The sequence below is a fragment of the Carcharodon carcharias genome, chromosome 10 (assembly GCF_017639515.1).
Source record: "Carcharodon carcharias isolate sCarCar2 chromosome 10, sCarCar2.pri, whole genome shotgun sequence".
Classification (NCBI taxonomy): domain Eukaryota; kingdom Metazoa; phylum Chordata; class Chondrichthyes; order Lamniformes; family Lamnidae; genus Carcharodon; species Carcharodon carcharias.
The window spans coordinates 9,685,448-9,707,776 of NC_054476.1; the positions used below are offsets into that span (position 1 = coordinate 9,685,448).

At 44.1% G+C, this 22,329-nt stretch overlaps 1 protein-coding gene across 2 annotated transcripts in view; it reads right to left on the bottom strand.

The window, feature by feature from the left end:
• Window positions 1-19,384, bottom strand: part of c10h11orf49 (chromosome 10 C11orf49 homolog) — a 318,360-nt gene extending 298,976 nt beyond the window's left edge. For both annotated transcript variants that reach the window (XM_041197973.1, XM_041197972.1), the window contains exon 1: window positions 19,194-19,384. In XM_041197973.1, coding sequence (XP_041053907.1) covers window positions 19,194-19,236 — 43 coding nt within the window. In that variant the 5' untranslated portion in view covers window positions 19,237-19,384. The remainder of the gene's footprint in view (window positions 1-19,193) is intronic.
• Window positions 19,385-22,329: the final 2,945 nt, after the last annotated feature.

Consider the following 22,329-nt stretch of genomic DNA (forward strand, 5'->3'; position numbering starts at 1 on the left):
GAAAAGATGGACTGAACCTGTGGCTGCTGAGTGCAGCATACATTTCAGAGATAGAGCATTTCTGCAGTGAAATGATAGAAGAGTTTGCCACTTCCAGGGACAGATGTATATGATGGAATTTGCGATTTAAAAACAGGAGCATTCATTAATTTGATATTAATTTTGTCAAAACTGCATGACCGTTCTTAAATTTATTAAGTGCAGAAACAGTTGTTGAAAATTGATTATGAGAATGTATGCATCAGAGATAGGAGATCATCCAGGTTGCAGCTGCAGTGCAGGATTTAATTGATTACCTTCTCTGGTAATATGGCATAAGTCTGGTGAGAGAGCATACAAAAATCATCTTCAGTTGTATAACTACAACTATATAATAATCTGGACATAGATTCAGTAACATTCAGAGTGAATGCAAAAGAGAACTAGGTCAAGCTTAAAAGCGATTACAAGGACCCTTGATGAATGCCCTTGTCTCATGCTCCTGTGATCACAGCCTTGAACCCGAGGGACTGCCAGTATTATTTTACATATCCAATTTCAACCTGGGATCTCAGGGATGTTACCACATGACTTTTTCTTGATTTAAAATTGGATCTTTAGAGGTTTGCTCTCTTCCCTCACTGTGCTACCTTGGCGATGTGTTGCACGTTGAGAATTTTAATGGACTGGGTGGCTGTGGACTATTCCATCATTACTATGAACCACTGTTCCTTGGCGAACCAAAAGAAGAGTGGTTCTTTGTTGTTTTATTTTCCCCTAAACCATTTCAAGATAGAGAAGCACAGCACAGGCTCAAGAAGCCTGACAAGATACATACAATAAAAAGGAAAGCAGGTTCATATGTCAGTCATAACCGGGACTAAAAAGCAAGAAATTGGAATTGTTACCGCATTCCCAAGTGCCCCATTAGCTTCAAAATGACATTGGTGGTATGCATGCAAACTTGTAGGGTGAATTGCACTGGGTGCCACACTGAGATTATTTTGCAAACAGTGAACGGCTGCTGAAAGTATGCAGAAGAGGAAGACCATGACATCAATCAGCATGCAACACAGAGTTGATGCCAGTGTTACCATTTAGAGTTCAATACTCCACTAACGTTCTTTCAAGATTGCACAGTAGATCATGAATTCAGCAGCAGATAGGATCCCAGCAATCCCCACATCACACCTCCACCAATACAAATTAACAGGGTTATCAACTGCTTACAGGTTCATTGCTAGTTGATTTCTTCTAGCAGTTACACTTTTTATACTTATTTCAACTTACAAAACGCTACACAGGGTGGTGTGGCAGGCGCTGAAGGACATTTTGTTGACTTCGAGACTTCTGCACGAACCAGCTGTTCCCTTGTAATACAGCAAGACTTGGAGAATGAATGGGGGCCATGTAGAGCAGGACAAGCTGGCGGAAGAGAGAGGAAGGCTCTCGAGCAGGAGGCCACATCTGCCCATGCCCAGTGTGTCCAGGGAGCAGTGCTCCTAGCTGAGGTTCAGAAAGGGGAAATTGTTATGTCCGCATTTTGCTCAGGATACCTTCAGTGAAATCCACCACCTGCTGCAGCCACAACTGCAACCTCAGAGCAAGGCAAGGACCATATTGCCAGTGGCTGTGAAGCTGACCATGCTGATGAACTTTTATGTGTCTACCTCCTTCCAGGCTGGAGGTAGGAGATATTTTCAACACCTTGCAGTTTTTTTTTATTCATTCACAGGATGTTAGCTTCACTGGCTGGGTCAGCATTTATTGCCCATCCCTAGTTGCCGTTGAGAAGGTGGTGCTGAGCTGCCTTCTTGAACCGCTGCAGTCCATGTGATGTAGGTACACCCACAGTGCTGTTAGGAAGGGAGTTCCTGGATTTTGACCCAGTGACAGTGAAGGAACGGCAATATATTTCCAAGCCAGGATGGTGAGTGACTTTGAGGGGAACTCCCAGGTGCTGGTGTTCCCATCTATCTGCTGCCCTTCTCCTTCTGGATGGCAGCTTTCGTAGGTTTGGAAGGTGCTGTTGAAGGAGGCTTGGTGAGTTTGCCATCAATTGTTATAGAAGGAATGTCACTGAGGCTGTCAGTTCAAAGAGAGGTAATTAGATTTCATTTGCTCTTGCCAGAGACAAGGCAGCATGCATGTGGCTTTAATAGGATCATAGACTTCCCCATGGTGCGGGTTGCCATTGACTGCCAGTACATCACTCTGCAATGCTACACTGGAAATGAAAGGGAGTCCACACCCTTAGTGTCCAGCTGGTATGTGCTCATAGGCGGCAAATCATTCAGGTCAACGCAAAGTCTCCTGGCAGCCTTCATTCTGTGGCAATCTGCTGTGCCAGCTGCATTTGAGCCACCACTGCCACAAAGGGTGGCTATTGGGAGACAAGGGCTATCCACAAACAAGACGGCTGATTACGCCAGCGCACAGCCCGCGCACACGTGTAGGGCATACATACAATGAAAGCCATCCAGTCGCACGAAACATGTCGGTGCTGGTGCAATAAAACAATGTTTCGGCTGCCTAGAAGTTTTCTGCAGTAGTGAGCAAGACAGGTGTCAAGATTCATGATGGTCTGCTACATGGTACACAACTTCACCATTACGAGGGGGCAGTCCTTGTCACCAACAGTTCGGTGAGCAGCTGAGGAGCAGAGCCATGAGGAAGAGGAGGATGAGGAAGGGGGAGAAGCAGTCTAGATGACCCCTTTGTACCCCAGGCTGTCCATGAAGAACTGCTCCAAGTGACAAAGTAACCATAATCCCAGTTCACCATTCACCAACAACCCTACGCCTTATCTTCCCTCTATCACTGACAGAGCACCCACTTGACTCTAGTGCAACAGTAAAAGCCACAGATTGTTGCACAGCTATGACAGCTTGCATGTCCCTTTGCTCCCTTTGCATCTAAAGGCCTGATGACAGCAGCCTGAGTTTACACAGCAGCATGCTGACTTTGCAGAATATCAGCCTGAGCTTCCACTGCAGGTGCTGCATGTGCTGCAATGGACGTTGGGACACTGGCCATTGTGGTTGGGTCCACAAGTGTGTGAATGGAGTTGGCCAGCACTTACATAATGTGGATGTAATGGTGTTGGACTCGTAATCTAAAGGCCCTACTAATAACTTGGAGACAGGAGTTCAAATCTTACTATTGCAGCTGGGAGAATTTCACAAAATCATAGAATGGTTACAGCACAGAAAGAGACCATTCCGCCCGTTGTGTCTGTGCCAGCTCTCTGAAGGAGCAATTCACCTACTGTCACTCCACAGCCTTCTCCTTGAAATACAACAGATCCTTTTAGATAATCCAATTCCCTCTCAAATGCCTCGATTGAATCTACCTCCACCACACTCTCAGGCAGTGCATTCCAGATTCTAAACACTCGCTGTGTGAAGAAGATTTTCCTCATGTCGCCATTGCTTCCTTTGCCAATTACCTTAAATCTGCGCCCCCGGTCCTTGATCCTTCCACCAATGGGAACAGTTTCTCTTTATCTACTCTGTCCAAAACATCTCAGGATTTTGAATACCTCTATCAAATCTCATCTCAACCTTCTCTTCGCCAAGGAAAACAATCCCAACTAATCCAATCTATATACATAACTGAAGTAATTAGATTCAATTAATTAATAAATCTGGAATAAAATACTAGTCTCATTGACAATGATTATGGAACTGTCAGGTTGTCATAAAAACCCACCTTCTTTGTCAAAGTGGAAAATAAAGCTATTGTCATGAACTCTTTCTCTGTGAATTATCATGATTAGATTTTTCATTAAGATATTTACATGTCTAAATAACTTTGTATGTTCAATCTGTTTGCACATACTGCAGCATACCAGTTTTTAATCCACTACATAACAAGCAATTCCATCAGCTAACTTGCCCCACATTTTTATTTTGTGTTTCACTTATATCCTGGCTTTAAGTCTTCCTTTCTTGATGCACCAGTTCCCAATTGAGGACAGTCATGAACTCGGCTCTCTGGCTTCTGACAATTCTCCTGCCCCAGCACCTTTAGTAAGTATGGCATTTAAATGCACCCTTCAATTGCTGCTCTTTCCAAATGGAGAAGCGTGCATTTCCCGCTTTGCATCTTTCAATTAATAAACCTGGAACTATAAAGTTCGTCTCAGTAATGGTGAGCATGAAACCACGGTCAGTTGTTATAAAAGCTCGGCTGGTTCACATCTGCCATCCTTACCCTGTCTGGTTTACAGAGATAAAAACAAAAAACTGCGGATGCTGGAAATCCAAAACAAAAACAGAATTACCTGGAAAAACTCAGCAGGTCTGGCAGCATCAGCGGAGAAGAAAAGAGTTGACGTTTCGAGTCTTCATGACCCTGCGACAGAACTTATGTTCTGTCGAAGGGTCATGAGGACTCGAAACGTCAACTCTTTTCTTCTCCGCCGATGCTGCCAGACCTGCTGAGTTTTTCCAGGTAATTCTGTTTTTGTTCTGTCTGGTTTACATGTGACTGCAGGCCCACAGCAACATAATTGACTCTTAACAGACCTCTGAAATGAGGTAGACTGGGCACTTTTCAGGGCCACAATTGATGGCCTTGGGCCCATTTATGAGTTTGCGCGATATACAGAGTGAAACGATCTGATCAGGGTAGCCAATATCCCGTACGATGTCTTTGATGCGCCCTACTTCAGCATCAAGCCTGCAGGCTGAGCAAATGGCTCGGGCTCTATTTACAAGGTTGCCAATTAGGCTGATCTTACAGCGTGTGGAACTAAGTATCCCAATGCATGGACTGACCAATGCATGTACTGATCTAATGGAACTGTAAGTATCCCAATGCATGTATTGACCAATGCATGTACTGACCCAATGGAACTGCAAGTATCCCAATGCATGTACTGACCAATGCATGTACTGACCCAATGGAACTGTAAGTATCCCAATGCATGTACTGACCAGTGAAGGCAGGCTTGCGGTAAACCATGGTAGAGAAACCCCTGGCAGATTTCTCAACTAGTACATCAAGGAAAGGAAGTCCATTTGACTGCTACATTTCAAAGGTGAATTTGAGCGCAGGATGGAGCCCATTAAGACATGTAAGGAAATTATTACATGCAGCAGCGGACTTAAATATAGCAAATGTATCATCCACATATCGGAAATACGCGAGGGGTAGGAGATTAGGTGTCATTACATCGAAAACACGTTTCTCATGGAACCCCAAAAAAGATGTTTGCGAGAGCTGAGCCTAGAGAGGATCCCATGGTAACACCATCTATTTGGGCATATATGATGTCATTAAAACTGAACTCAACAGCGTGAGTTGCCGAGTTCATAAGCTCAATGAATACTGATTCACACAATCGTGGCGGGTCTAGATCAGTGTGATATAGTGCTGCAGTGCAAATATATATGGCTTCCTTATGGAACATTGGTGAATAGGCTAGCAATGTCAAATGAGCAAATGGACACAGCATTGCTATCAATATGCCAGTTTTTTTAATTCATTCATGGGATGTGGGCATCACTGGCTCAGCCAGCATTTATTGCCCATCCCTAATTGTCCTTGAGAAGGTGGAGATGAACTGCCTTCTTGAACTGCCGCAGTCCATGTGGTGAGGGTACACCCACAGTGCTGTAAGGGAGGGAGTTGCAGGATTTTTACCCAGCGACAGTGAAGGAATGGCGATAGTTCCAAGTCAGGATGGTGTGTGAGGGGAACTTGCAGTTGATGGTGTTCCCATCTACCTGCTGCTCTTGTCCTTCTTGATGGTAGTGGTCATGGGTTTGGAAGGTGCTAAGGAGCCTTGGTGAATTCCTGCAGTGCATCTTGCCAACCAATCAGCACTCTCTTCTCATGCATTATAAATATGCTGTTTCCCCTGACATTGGTATTTTCCTGCGAATTGTCCTGATAAGTGCAAGACAAAAAGCTTTGACAAAAAACTCTCTTCTTTTAGGAAATGTATTTCTAACAAAAATACCACTCATGCTACATCCTGTAACATTTATATCACATATAAATGTATACTGTGTACTAGATTTTTTCCAAAGATTGAAATGTATATCATAAACTGTATTTCTACAAATTAATCCCCGTAGCTGCACATTTATAGCACACAAGGGGCCTCAAAAGATTGAAGATGTGCACTAAATACTTGAAAAGGGAAGAGCAAAATGACACAGCACAATAACTCATAGAATAGTACCTGAGGTGCCATATACCACTGAATATAAACATGTACAGTTGTGTAATAATTAAATTAATGCAGTCTTTTTCAAAGGAGGTTACAAAGTTAGTGGATGAGAGAAGTCTGGTTGATGTTGCGTACTTAGATGTTCAAAAACTTTCAGTAAAGTCCAGTATGGAAAGTTGCTTTTCTGGGATTGGCAGACAGATATTTGGCTGGATAAAGAACCAGTTGTATTTGTGTACACAGAACATAGTTAATAATAGTAGCAGCTTTGCAATGACAGCCAATGACTGTTGCTAAAGATGTGAAGGAAGGTATCCAGGAACCTATATGTTTATGGATAACACCAAAAAAAGGGTGGGATTAGATGAAAAGATTAGGTTGTGGGCAGATCTTTGTGCAATGGGGATGGGTCCATGTCTTTTAATATGGACAAATGCAGTGAGCTGATTTGGAGCAGGGTTTTGCACACATGGTTGTGGAGTGGGAGGAATTAAGGGTTCTCTCTCATGAGTTATTGTAAGTTTACTTGACCAACGTGCAAAAGCAGATAGGGCACATTAATATGGATGGCTTGTTTAAGGTAGGTAAGCAGCAAAGGACTAGGAGACATCAATACAAGCTACCAAAGCACAGGGTAAGGTTAGATGCTAGTTTTTATTTTCACAGGGAGTTGTCACCCTCTGCAATATATTGCCAGTACAGTCTAGTGGGGGAGAAGGTGGTGTAGTGGTAATGTCACTCGAATTGTAACCCAGAGTCCCAGGCTAATGCTCTGTTCAAATCCCATCATGGTAGCTAGTGGAATTCAAATTCAATTAATAAATCTGGGAGTCTCAGTAATGGCGACCATGAAGGTATTAGCGATTGTTGTAAAAACCCACCTAGTTCACTTCCTTTAGGGAAGGAAATCTGCCATCCTTACTCTGTCTGGCCTACATGTGACTCCAGACCCACAGTAATGTGGTTGACTCTTAACTGCTCTCTGAAATGGCATAGCAAGCCACTCAGTTCAAGGGCAATTAAGGGTGGTCAACAAACGTTGACCTTGCCAGCGATGCCCACATCCCATGAAAGAATAAAGGGAAAAAAAACAAATTCGTGCAATTTGTTGCTGCCAGGGTTCAAAAGGGATCTGGCCAAATTAAAACTGGTGTAACTATAGAAGGTATGTAGGTTTACAAAGATAGTGATACTGGATCTTGTTCAACTCCATTTGAGGAGTGGGGGTTAGGGGCATGAAGGAATTTCCTAACATTTCCTTTTTCTTATGTTCTTAATCCACAAAGTCCTAGAAGCACTCACATCAATGCCAATTAAATTAAGGAGGATCGTTTCAAAATTTATGTGATGTAAACTTAGCTGGACTTGAATATTGTTCTTGGTTAAATAACCCAAACTGTGAAGATGACTAAATCTACTGGCTGACCTAAATGTAAAAGGTCAATTAAAAAAATGACTATAAACGGCCAATATAGCCTTGCATAATAAATAAAGTACATCCTGATCATCCATCAGCTCAGTATTTAATTTCTGTTTTTCTTTGAATTTACCTTCTCTAACCATGGTCTCATAGTTGTGCAACATACTTCAATTCTAATGTTGGGCGATCCAAGTGACAAACATGTAATGGGACCAGATGACAATTATCAGTGTTATTCAAGATCAATTGGCCGTGAAGCTAGCGCAAGTTACCACTTGATTAGTGGCCACCTTACTAAATTATTTCTAAAGCTGTCAGGCACTTGGGATTATTACAGCAAAGTTATTTAAGGTCAAAGCTTACCACCACAACATCACGGTTTCACTTAGAAAGTTAAGACTTGGGTTTGACACAAATGTGTGCCAAATATGCCGTCAGCAGGTTACTGCACATAAATACTGCAACTTACACTCTTAAGTTGAACTACCTTATACGCGGAGCCTCTAACAGCTCCTGGAAAACAGGTTTTCAATTTGTTCAAAATTTCATTTGATTTAAATCCAAAATTAAACGATTCATCACGTGTAGATGAATTGTGAAACTTTTTAGCAGATGTGGCACTCAAGCTATACAACAAAATCCAGCATGACTGCCTCTGGCAACTACCAGCTTATTTAAAAGATTATTGTAATCAGACACTCTTTTTCTGGAGTCTTGACATCCCTTGAAGAGGGAAAATAACTGATCTATGACCTGTAATTCATGATATTCATTAAGAAAATATGCACAAGCAGATGGCAAGTGAATACCCGCTCACTGCATGATCTTTCCATCTCGATCTTCAATGAGGATGCTTAAGATATAACAAACACCCACCAGCAAGACCGAGTGCAAACTAAATTGCTTGCAAAAACTGGAACGGAGAACCCATTTAATTTTTACAAAGCAAAGTATAGTCAACTGGATTACCTCCTCAGTATATGCAGAACACTGGCATGAAGAGCGAGTAACCAAAAAACAGATCTTATTACAGGCAGCACTGAAAAATGTTTTACAAAGGTATTTGTAGCTTGATCAGTAGGAATCCACAGTGAACTTCTCATTTTAGAAAAACGTTGCACAAACTTTAACCGGGGAATATAAATGTTTTTTTTAAAAACTCATTTGGTATCGAAGAGAAGGAAGCTGGCATGAAAGGCGCTGGAAAGTAATGGGGTGGTTGCACAGTGAGGAACTGTGAACTCATTGTAGATGTGGGGAGTAAAGGATGAAGAGGTGTTGTGGTCATCTGTAATCCAGTGATTTAGATGAAAACTGCCAAATTAATGGGGCTAAGTCATTAGCCCATTTACTGCATCAAAATATAAAGCAATTCAAGGAGAGACGTAGGAAACAAAGCTGTTTCAAGAAGGAATATTCCTTCCAGAAACACTTCCAATTTAATCTGAGTAGTTCTCTTATTTCTGGGATAGTGTGGTGTCACTGCCTTGTCTTTACACATCTTTCATTTCTGGTTCTTTTGCACTAGCTTCACAGTATCAACAAGACATCTTCCGCTGTCAGCAACATCTCAGTGCCTCTGTCCTTCATTTCAACAATCTCCCCACCTCAAACAGAGCAAAGAAATGTACGACCCTACACTTCTGTACAAGAAGCTGACTGAGTGAGATGAAGTGTGTTCAGCACTGAGATAGAATGAGCTTAAATATGGAAAAGCAGGCTGCTAAGTGAGAATTAGTTCTAATTAATTAAGTGTACTTAATGTTGAATTTATTAATTGTAGAATCAGGAGCATGGCGACTGATAGTTAACTCTGTTTTTCTCTCTCCACAGATACTGCCTGACCTGCTGAGTATTTCCAGTCCTTTCTGTTCCTATTTCAGATCTCCAGGATCTGCAGTATTTTGTTTATGGACACACTGCTGCAACTTGACTGTCCAACCTGGACTTAAACTTGTAAAGCTGCAAGATGTCCACATGCAAGAAGAAATAGGTGGTTTGCATAGGCAGGGGAAGAGGCCAGATCATCCTTTAGGCAGAGTTTGGAGAGTTAAGTTCTACACAAAAAGAAGTACTGGTAATCTCAGGATTACTCCTAGGACCATGTAGTGGGCACCTTAGGGTGAAGCCAATCAATGATTAGAAAGGTGAAGCAGAAAAGAAGATTTCAGGTTACTAAAATATTAGGACAAGTTCTGGGGTAGATTAGAACTGTAGAGATGGGAGATAATTCACCTGAATCAAATCAGCACCAATGCCCTTGCAAAGAGAGTGGATATGAAGAGGAATGAATAACTGAGGTAGATAACATAAAGAAGCTAAATGATAAGATATCAAACAAGGGCTGGTAGATGGCATTTCAAATACTATCATCACAGTAGGTACATAGAAGGCGATTTGGAGCACACAGACAAATAACGGTTAAATAAACAAATACATTGGTTCCGGAAGTGAATGTGTACGACATCTCAGGCATGTATGAATATTTGGAGCCTTTACCAAAGTGAGACTCTCAGATATCATAGGCATCAGAGAAACCTGGTTCTATAATCACATAGGTTAGGTGAATATGCAGATTACTTTGTGAAGTTAGAAAAGATAAACTGGGATAAGAGAGAACTTGGTTACAACCGAGATGGTGCTGGTCCGTGCTCGACTAAGGTGGGACTGCAATGAATGAGGACAAGCAACATGATCAGAAGAAAACTGACAATGGACAAATGCTACCAGTTGCTGTGTTAGAAGATGGGATTTGACCAAGAACATTGTAGTGAAATAAAAGGAGGATGTGGAGGAACAGTTTAAACTGCTGTGAGTGATAAATCAGCAGTGATAAATTCAAGTGTAGAAATGAAAACATGTTTCTGGAAACAAAACTGATTCCAACAGGAATGATTGAATAACCACATGAAAGGGCCCATTCTGATCTGATATTAAGTAAATGGCAGGAAACAATGGAGCACAGATATTTCGAGATTAGTGCTGAAATTGGGAGAATTGCCTCACAAGTTAGACAAGCAACTGCCCAACACAGTTCCACTTACAGAATCATATTTATTAGCCAGCATTCCGAGACTCTTCCATCAACATCCACAGTGTTTCCTAAACCAGCAGCAGTATAGAGTGATGAGATGGGACTATAGTGGGATACATTTGGCTGAGAGTCCCCAATATTTACCCTCATCGCTTCATGTCCAACAAGGTCAAGAAAACCTCTTTTTTGATCACCTACTTCCTCCTCGTGACTGACAAAGCTATAAGCTCATGATCTCACCCATTCCTGACTTCTCAATCAACCATCAACTGGAGGACTAATCTTGATTCAGTAGGGAGTGTTGAAGGACACACTAGGCACAGCGTACCTTAAAACGAGGTATCGACCAAACAAAGCTACAACACAATGCTACCTAAAGCACCAAAACCAGCTGGCTAAGCAAACAGCTAAGCAGATTCACAACCAACGAATCACAGCAAAACTATCTAGCCCTACTACAACTAGTCAAGAATGGAGATAGACAATCAGGCAACTAGTGAGAGGAGCAGTTTGTTAATATTATCATCCCAACGATACTAGAACCCAGCACACAGTTGAAAGATACAAGGCTGAAGTGAATGCAAGTGCTTTCAACCCAAAAGTGCCGAACAGGCAATCCCACTTAGCATCCTCCCAAGGTTCCCACTATCATAGACGCCAGTGTCTGCGCACATTGGTTCAGTCCATAAGAGACGAGAACATAGGTGATGATAATGTTAGAAATGCAGGTGCCTTTAAGAGTAAACCAGGACTAGCTGCAAAGTGAATTAAGAGCAGATGATGTTCTTTGAAGCCTGTACCTAAGAGCTGGGTTTTTCCCCGTAGTGGAGGTTTTGCTTCTGGACAAGGAGAGGATCCAGAAGAGAACGGTGAAAACTGGTATTTGTACTGAACAATAGTTTACAAATAAAACAATTGTGATTCACAGAATGTCTTCTGCTGCCTGATTCAGTAAATGGATATCCACCTATTAAACAGGGGATACAATTTAAAACGGAGTTGAGGAGAATTTTCTTTCGCTCAAAGGGTTGTTAGTCTGGAGAATTCTGTTCCCCAGAGAGCTGTGGAGGCCGGGTCATTGAATTTATTCAAGGCAGAGTTAGACAGATTTTTGATAGACAAGGGAGTCAAGGGTTATGGGGGGAAGACGCAAACTGGAGTCGAGACCACTACCAGACCAGCCAAGATCTCATTGAATGGCGGAGCAAGCACAAAGGGCTGAATTGCTCACTCCTGCTCCTAAATCTGATGTTCCTATGAGATTAAGAAGATGGCAGTGCACAAAACACAATGATGTCAATGGGTCCTGACAATGTCCTGAAGACCAGATGCTGTCCTGAGCCATGGGTTTTTGTGGACATCGGGGGAAGAGAATCAAAGCAATAAATACTGCTGGAAATCTGTGAAATGAAAACAGAAAATGCTGGAAATATTCAGCAGGTTTGGGAAGTATCTGTGGAGAAAGAGAGGGAGAGAGAGTAAATGTTTCAGGCCAGTGACCTTTCCTGAGGACCATTCTAAGAGTGAGAAAGCTGCAGTCTAGATACTCACTCAGACTAGATACTCACCCAGTCCAGATAACTCACCCAGTCCAGATAACTCACTAAGTCCAGATAACTCACTAAGTCCAGATACTCACTAAGTCCAGATACTCACGGTCTAGATACTTACTCACCTAATCCAGATACTCACACACCCACAAACTCACTCAGTCTAGATGCTCACCCACCCAGATACTCACTCAGTCTAGATGCTCACTCAGTCTAGATACTGATTCACCTAATCCAGATACTCACACAGTCTAGATACTCACTCACCCACAAACTCACTCAGTCTAGATACTCACTCACCCACAAACTCACTCAGTCCAGATGCTCACTCAGTCTAGATACTCACTCAGTCTAGATAACTCAGTTCAGATACTCACTCAGTCTAGATGCTCACTCACCCAGATACTCACTCCCCCAGATACTCACTCCCCCAAATACTCACTCCATCTAGATGCTCACTCGCCCAGATACTCACTCAGTCTAGGTGCTCACTCAGTCTAGGTGCTCACTCAGTCTAGGTGCTCACTCACCCAGATACTCACAGTCTAGTTGGTATTTCACCTCTCTTCTATTTTTACTTAGTTCTGTTGAAGGGTCATTCGGACTCGAAACGTTAACTGTGCTACTCTCTGCAGATGCTGCCAGACCTGCTGAGTTTTTCCAGGTATCTTTGTTTTTGTTTTGGATTTCCAGCATCCGCAGTTTTTTGCTTTTACTCACAGTCTAGATACTGACTCAGTCTAGACACTGACTCAGTTCAGGTACTCACTCAGTCTATACACTCACTCACCCAGATACTCACTCACCGACACTCACTCACCCAGATACTCACTCAGTCTAGACACTCACTCACCCAGATACTCACTCAGTCTAGACACTCACTCACCCAGACACTCACTCAGTCTAGATACTCACTCACCCAGACACTCACTCGGTCTAGACACTCACTCACCCAGATACTCACTCAGTCTAGACACTCACTCACACAGACACTCACTGGCCGCGGGTACTCACTCAGTCTAGACACTCACTCACCCAGATACTCACTCAGTCTAGACACTCACTCACACAGACACTCACTCAGTCTAGACACTCACTCACCCAGATACTCACTCAGTCTAGACACTCACTCACCCAGATACTCACTCAGTCTAGACACTCACTCACCCAGATACTCACTCAGTCTAGACACTCACTCACCCAGATACTCACTCAGTCTAGACACTCACTCACCCAGATACTCACTCAGTCTAGACACTCACTCACCCAGATACTCACTCAGTCTAGACACTCACTCACCCAGATACTCACTCAGTCTAGACACTCACTCACCCAGATACTCACTCAGTCTAGACACTCACTCACCCAGATACTCACTCAGTCTAGACACTCACTCACCCAGATACTCACTCAGTCTAGACACTCACTCACCCAGATACTCACTCAGTCTAGACACTCACTCACCCAGATACTCATTCAGTCTAGACACTCACTCACCCAGATACTCACTCAGTCTAGACACTCACTCACCCAGATACTCACTCAGTCTAGACACTCACTCACCCAGATACTCACTCAGTCTAGATACTCACTCACCCAGATACTCACTCAGTCTAGACACTCACCCAGATACTCACACAGTCTAGACACTCACTCACCCAGATACTCACTCAGTCTAGACACTCACTCACCCAGACACTCACTCAGTCTAGACACTCACTCACCCAGACACTCACTCAGTCTAGACACTCACTCACCCAGACACTCACTCAGTCTAGACACTCACTCACCCAGATACTCACTCAGTCTAGACACTCACTCACCCAGATACTCACTCAGTCTAGACACTCACTCACCCAGATACTCACTCAGTCTAGACACTCACTCACCCAGATACTCACTCAGTCTAGACACTCACTCACCCAGATACTCACTCAGTCTAGACACTCACTCACCCAGATACTCACTCAGTCTAGACACTCACTCACACAGACACTCACTCAGTCTAGACACTCACTCACCCAGACACTCACAGTCTAGACACTCACTCACCCAGATACTCACTCAGTCTAGACACTCACTCACCCAGACACTCACTCAGTCTAGACACTCACTCACCCAGACACTCACTCAGTCTAGACACTCACTCACCCAGACACTCACTCAGTCTAGACACTCACTCACCCAGATACTCACTCAGTCTAGACACTCACTCACCCAGACACTCACTCAGTCTAGACACTCACTCACACAGATACTCACTCAGTCTAGACACTCACTCACCCAGACACTCACTCAGTCTAGACACTCACTCACCCAGATACTCACTCAGTCTAGACACTCACTCACCCAGACACTCACTCACCCAGACACTCACTCAGTCTAGACACTCACTCACACAGATACTCACTCAGTCTAGACACTCACTCACCCAGATACTCACTCAGTCTAGACACTCACTCACCCAGATACTCACTCGGTCTAGACACTCACTCACCCAGACACTCACTCGGTCTAGACACTCACTCACCCAGATACTCACTCAGTCTAGACACTCACTCACCCAGATACTCACTCAGTCTAGACACTCACTCACCCAGATACTCACTCAGTCTAGACACTCACTCACCCAGATACTCACTCAGTCTAGACACTCACTCACCCACCCAGATACTCACTCAGTCTAGATACTCACTCACTCACCCAGATACTCACTCAGTCTAGATACTCACTCACTCACCCAGATACTCACTCAGTCTAGATACTCACTCACCCAGATACTCACTCAGTCTAGACACTCAGCCAGATACTCACACAGTCTAGATACTCACTCACTCACCCAGATACTCACTCAGTCTAGACACTCACTCACCCAGATACTCACTCAGTCCACTCACCCAGATACTCACTCGGTCTAGATACTCACTCACTCACCCAGATACTCACTCAGTCTAGACACTCACTCACCCAGATACTCACTCAGTCCACTCACCCAGATACTCACTCGGTCTAGATACTCACTCACTCACCCAGATACTCACTCAGTCTAGACACTCACTCACCCAGATACTCACTCAGTCTAGACACTCACTCACCCAGATACTCACTCAGTCTAGACACTCACTCACCCAGACACTCACTCAGTCTAGACACTCACTCACACAGATACTCACTCAGTCTAGACACTCACTCACCCAGATACTCACTCAGTCTAGACACTCACTCACCCAGATACTCACTCAGTCTAGACACTCACTCACCCAGATACTCACTCAGTCTAGACACTCACTCACACAGACACTCACTCGGTCTAGACACTCACTCACCCAGACACTCACTCGGTCTAGACACTCACTCACCCAGATACTCACTCAGTCTAGACACTCACTCACCCAGATATTCACTCAGTCTAGACACTCACTCACCCAGATACTCACTCAGTCTAGACACTCACTCACCCACCCAGATACTCACTCAGTCTAGATACTCACTCACTCACCCAGATACTCACTCAGTCTAGATACTCACTCACTCACCCAGATACTCACTCAGTCTAGATACTCACTCACCCAGATACTCACTCAGTCTAGACACTCAGCCAGATACTCACACAGTCTAGATACTCACTCACTCACCCAGATACTCACTCAGTCTAGACACTCACTCACCCAGATACTCACTCAGTCCACTCACCCAGATACTCACTCGGTCTAGATACTCACTCACTCACCCAGATACTCACTCAGTCTAGACACTCAGCCAGATACTCACTCGGTCTAGACACTCAGCCAGATACTCACTCGGTCTAGACACTCAGCCAGATACTCACTCGGTCTAGACACTCAGTCTAGATACTCACTCACCCAGAAACTCGCTCAGTCTAGACACTCACTCACCCAGATACTCACTCAGTCTAGACACTCACTCAGCCAGATACTCACTCAGTCTAGACACTCACTCACTCACCCAGATACTCACTCAGTCTAGACACTCAGTCTAGATACTCACTCACCCAGAAACTCGCTCAGTCTAGACACTCACTCACCCAGATACTCACTCAGTCTAGACACTCACTCACCCAGATACTCACTCACCGATACTCACTCACCCAGATACTCACTCAGTCTAGACACTCACTCACCCAGATACTCACTCACCGATACTCACTCACCCAGATACTCGCTCAGTCTAGACACTCACTCACCCAGATACTCACTCAGTCTAGACACTCACTCACCCAGATACTCACTCGGTCTAGACACTCACTCACCCAGATACTCACACAGTCTAGACACTCACTCACCCAGATACTCACTCAGTCTAGACACTCACTCACCCAGATACTCACTCAGTCTAGACACTCACTCACCCAGATACTCACTCAGTCTAGACACTCACTCACCCAGATACTCACTCAGTCTAGACACTCACTCACCCAGATACTCACTCAGTCTAGACACTCACTCACCCAGATACTCACTCAGTCTAGACACTCACTCACCCAGACACTCACTCAGTCTAGACACTCACTCACCCAGATACTCACTCAGTCTCGACACTCACTCACCCAGACACTCACTCGGTCTAGACACTCACTCACCCAGACACTCACTCAGTCTCGACACTCACTCACCCAGACACTCACTCGGTCTAGACACTCACTCACCCAGATACTCACTCGGTCTAGACACTCACTCACCCAGACACTCACTCGGTCTAGACACTCACTCACCCAGATACTCACTCAGTCTAGACACTCACTCACCCAGATACTCACTCAGTCTAGACACTCACTCACCCAGATACTCACTCAGTCTAGACACTCACTCACCCAGATACTCACTCAGTCTAGACACTCACTCACCCACCCAGATACTCACTCAGTCTAGATACTCACTCACTCACCCAGATACTCACTCAGTCTAGATACTCACTCACTCACCCAGATACTCACTCAGTCTAGATACTCACTCACCCAGATACTCACTCAGTCTAGACACTCAGCCAGATACTCACACAGTCTAGATACTCACTCACTCACCAAGATACTCACTCAGTCTAGACACTCACTCACCCAGATACTCACTCAGTCCACTCACCCAGATACTCACTCGGTCTAGATACTCACTCACTCACCCAGATACTCACTCAGTCTAGACACTCACTCACCCAGATACTCACTCAGTCCACTCACCCAGATACTCACTCGGTCTAGATACTCACTCACTCACCCAGATACTCACTCAGTCTAGACACTCACTCACCCAGATACTCACTCAGTCTAGACACTCACTCACCCAGATACTCACTCAGTCTAGACACTCACTCACCCAGACACTCACTCAGTCTAGACACTCACTCACACAGATACTCACTCAGTCTAGACACTCACTCACCCAGATACTCACTCAGTCTAGACACTCACTCACCCAGATACTCACTCAGTCTAGACACTCACTCACCCAGATACTCACTCAGTCTAGACACTCACTCACACAGACACTCACTCGGTCTAGACACTCACTCACCCAGACACTCACTCGGTCTAGACACTCACTCACCCAGATACTCACTCAGTCTAGACACTCACTCACCCAGATATTCACTCAGTCTAGACACTCACTCACCCAGATACTCACTCAGTCTAGACACTCACTCACCCACCCAGATACTCACTCAGTCTAGATACTCACTCACTCACCCAGATACTCACTCAGTCTAGATACTCACTCACTCACCCAGATACTCACTCAGTCTAGATACTCACTCACCCAGATACTCACTCAGTCTAGACACTCAGCCAGATACTCACACAGTCTAGATACTCACTCACTCACCCAGATACTCACTCAGTCTAGACACTCACTCACCCAGATACTCACTCAGTCCACTCACCCAGATACTCACTCGGTCTAGATACTCACTCACTCACCCAGATACTCACTCAGTCTAGACACTCAGCCAGATACTCACTCGGTCTAGACACTCAGCCAGATACTCACTCGGTCTAGACACTCAGCCAGATACTCACTCGGTCTAGACACTCAGTCTAGATACTCACTCACCCAGAAACTCGCTCAGTCTAGACACTCACTCACCCAGATACTCACTCAGTCCAGACACTCACTCAGCCAGATACTCACTCAGTCTAGACACTCACTCACTCACCCAGATACTCACTCAGTCTAGACACTCAGTCTAGATACTCACTCACCCAGAAACTCGCTCAGTCTAGACACTCACTCACCCAGATACTCACTCAGTCTAGACACTCACTCACCCAGATACTCACTCACCGATACTCACTCACCCAGATACTCACTCAGTCTAGACACTCACTCACCCAGATACTCACTCACCGATACTCACTCACCCAGATACTCGCTCAGTCTAGACACTCACTCACCCAGATACTCACTCAGTCTAGACACTCACTCACCCAGATACTCACTCGGTCTAGACACTCACTCACCCAGATACTCACACAGTCTAGACACTCACTCACCCAGATACTCACTCAGTCTAGACACTCACTCACCCAGATACTCACTCAGTCTAGACACTCACTCACCCAGATACTCACTCAGTCTAGACACTCACTCACCCAGATACTCACTCAGTCTAGACACTCACTCACCCAGACACTCACTCAGTCTAGACACTCACTCACCCAGATACTCACTCAGTCTAGACACTCACTCACCCAGACACTCACTCAGTCTAGACACTCACTCACCCAGATACTCACTCAGTCTAGACACTCACTCACCCAGATACTCACTCAGTCTAGACACTCACTCACCCAGATACTCACTCAGTCTAGACACTCACTCACCCAGACACTCACTCAGTCTAGACACTCACTCACCCAGATACTCACTCAGTCTAGACACTCACTCACCCAGATACTCACTCGGTCTAGACACTCACTCACCCAGACACTCACTCGGTCTAGACACTCACTCACCCAGACACTCACTCGGTCTAGACACTCACTCACCCAGACACTCACTCGGTCTAGACACTCACCCAGATAATCCTCCGCTGACACTGAGAAGCGATCCGAGTTCATCCTCCCCGACCCGATAATCAGACAGAGATAAAGAGATAAAGGAGCCGCTTGTTTCCTCTGTTACCATAACAGCCGCTGTCCCCGGAAAGGTTCTGCTGCAAACATTCACCCTCTCAACACCAGAGCTGCTGAGCTTTGGTTCCGAGTGTCCCAGGCACTTCCCTGCTCCCTGCATCTCACTCACGTTGATGTGGGACGCGGGGGAGGTTCGTCTTGTCTGCTCGGGTGGGACCAATGTCAGCTGCACCGCTGGAGAAACAAAATTCAAAACCCTCCAGCTCTCAACGTTTCCAACTAACAAAGGTTGACTTGCATTGCAATGACCACCCAGCTCAAAGTGCAGCCACATCACCCTGTGCCTTGGGGCTCAAAGCCAGAGCAAGAGTCAGAGAAGGGGAACAGAGGATGGGTGTTCATGTGAGGTTTTTAACAATGCCAGGAGGGTGATAAACCCTCCAGAATTGGCCAGGAGTCTCCAGGTCGACCTTCAGGGCCCTGCTGTGTGCTATCCTGGAGAAAGATCATCAGGACACTTCGAAAGATTGTTCTTTTAAAAATTCTCCTTGAACATTTCTCTTTACCAGATCTAAAAATATTGAAAATTGGTGGGGGGGGGGGGGGGGGGGGGGGGGGGGGGGGGGTGGGGGGAGGCAGTTTTGTTAACGGTCAAGCATCATCCAATTGGGTAATGAGGTTTTTTTTCCCCTTTCCATTGGCAGTATATCACAAGGTTGGATGTGTTGGCCGAATAATGATTGGAGATTGGGAGCAAGTCATATGAAGAAACCTCCAGGAGTGCATTTAAACTCAGAGATAAAAACAAAAAACTGCGGATGCTGGAAATCCAAAACAAAAACAGAATCGCCTGGAAAAACTCAGCAGGTCTGGCAGCATCGGCGGAGAAGAAAAGAGTAGGCGTTTCGAGTCCTCATGACCCTGCTGAAGGATTGTAAGCTTGAAATCATCAAAAGAAGCTAGATGTAGAAATGTGCTTGAGATACTAATGACTAAACATGGCTACTGGCTTAGCATGTAAGGCGTAAAGGGAAATTGCATTTTGTTTTTAGATAAATGAAAGAATTGTTTGGATTTCAAAAGGATCTTAGTCTGCTTACAACTAACCAGATAAGCAAAGCTAAAGAGTGTGTTTATTTTTCCCCAAAGGTTACTGACAATATTGGCAACATGAAAGTTTTTATATTATGAGGAAGATACAATTTCAAAGACGCATGGAACAATAGAATTTACATATTAAAGAGAGAGAAACATATATAAAGGAGAATGAAAGGCTATGTGAGGAGAGGGCCATGTAAGATCTAACAGTAGTGCGTGAAACAGCCTTCAGCCATTTGTGCATAAGTCTGCTACATGAAGAAACTGAAGTTGGGAAAGCCATTTGGAATTCCACTGTAAAGTGAATACTGTGCTAACTTTCTGACTTTGTTTTCAATCTAAAATCTATTTTGGACAATTGCCTGAAAGGGGATGTGTCACTGGGAGTTAGGTCAATTAGGAATTTAAGGATTTGTTATCGTAGTAAGTAATTATAGTCTGCTGTATGTGCTTGAAATCTTTAATTTTGTTTAAAAATATTTTAATTTAATCTTTAAAACCTCTAAAGGTCTTGGTGGACTCATTACTTCTGAATTCATAATTCTGAATTCTTCTCGTAATAAATATAAATTGCAAAAACCATTGTGATAGCACAACCAAGTTTCCTTTGTAAATTTGGTCCACCTCACACACATCATCTGCCATGTCATAACAAAATTGAGTGCTGTTTGCAGGATATTTGAAATTCCTTGATTGGCTTGGAGTTGGTAAATTTTAAGGCTATGAGTACAAGAGGCATATTGAACTCAGGAGTTGGTGTAAGGGATTTCAAAGTGGTGAGCCTGCAAAAATGGTTGTATCCATTGCTCAAAGTTTTTCAGAAGTAGAAAGTATAACTCTGACAGCGTTACAGAAAGTATCTAAGAGTAAGTTGACAGAATTAGCAGATAGGTTGCAGTTGAAATTACCTGTAGGGGTAAAGAAAGCAGACGTAGTTGAACTGATAGCACAGCATTTGAAGTTGGAAGGATACCTGACACTAGTGAGTCACAGCTGGAGGTAGTGAGACTTCAGTTAGAAATGAAGAAGCTTGAACTTGAACAAGCAAAGGAAACGAAAGAACTTGAGCTAGAGGCAACAGAAAAAGAAAAGAAAAAAGAGAAAGTATTTCAAGGAGAAATGGAAATGTGAAAACTTGACCTCCAGAGGGAGAAATTAGCAGTGGAGGAAAGAGAGAAGGAGAGAGTGAGAGGATACCAGCTTAAAAAGTTGGACCTTAAAAAGGAGATCTCAGATGCTAAGCAAGGTTCTGATGATGAATAAACCTTCAACCTAAAACCCAGCGGGGAGATGTTTAAATTTGTGCAAGCTCTTTCAAAGTTTGAAGAAAGGGGTGTAGTGGCATTCTTTATTTCATTTGAGAATATAGCTGAGCAGATGAAATGGCCACATGAAATCTGGACATTGCTTTTACAGTCTAGGTTAGTGGGTAGAGCTTTTGAGGTTTATGCTTCACTGTCAGAAGAACATGGATTATGATACAGCAAAAGAGGCTATTGTGAGTGCATATGAGTTTGTTCCTGATGTGTACAGGCAGAAATTTAGGAATATAAGGAAACAGCCTGGGCAAACTTATATTGAGTTTGACAAAGTAAAACGAAAATAATTTTGACTGGTGAATATGGGCATTAAAGGCAGCTCTTAGAAAATTAATCTTTTGGAAGAATTTAAAGATTCAATTTTTCGGTAGTGAGAACTCGTGGAGGAACAGAGGGTTAAAACTGTAAGACAAGCAGCAGAGATAGTTGGTAATTATGAGTTAGTTCTTAGATCTAAATCTTTTTTCCGTCACACGTTTAAATCAGAGAAGGATAGAAAGTGGGAAGGTGAAAGAATGGTGGGTAGTCAGTGAAGAGAAGGAGTAGAAGGAAGTATTTTACTCAGACTAAAAAGGTGCTGAGGGTAGAAGTGACACTTGAAAATTGAGGCGTTTTCATTGTAATAAGGTTGGGCACACAAAGTCAATGTGTTGGAGGTTAC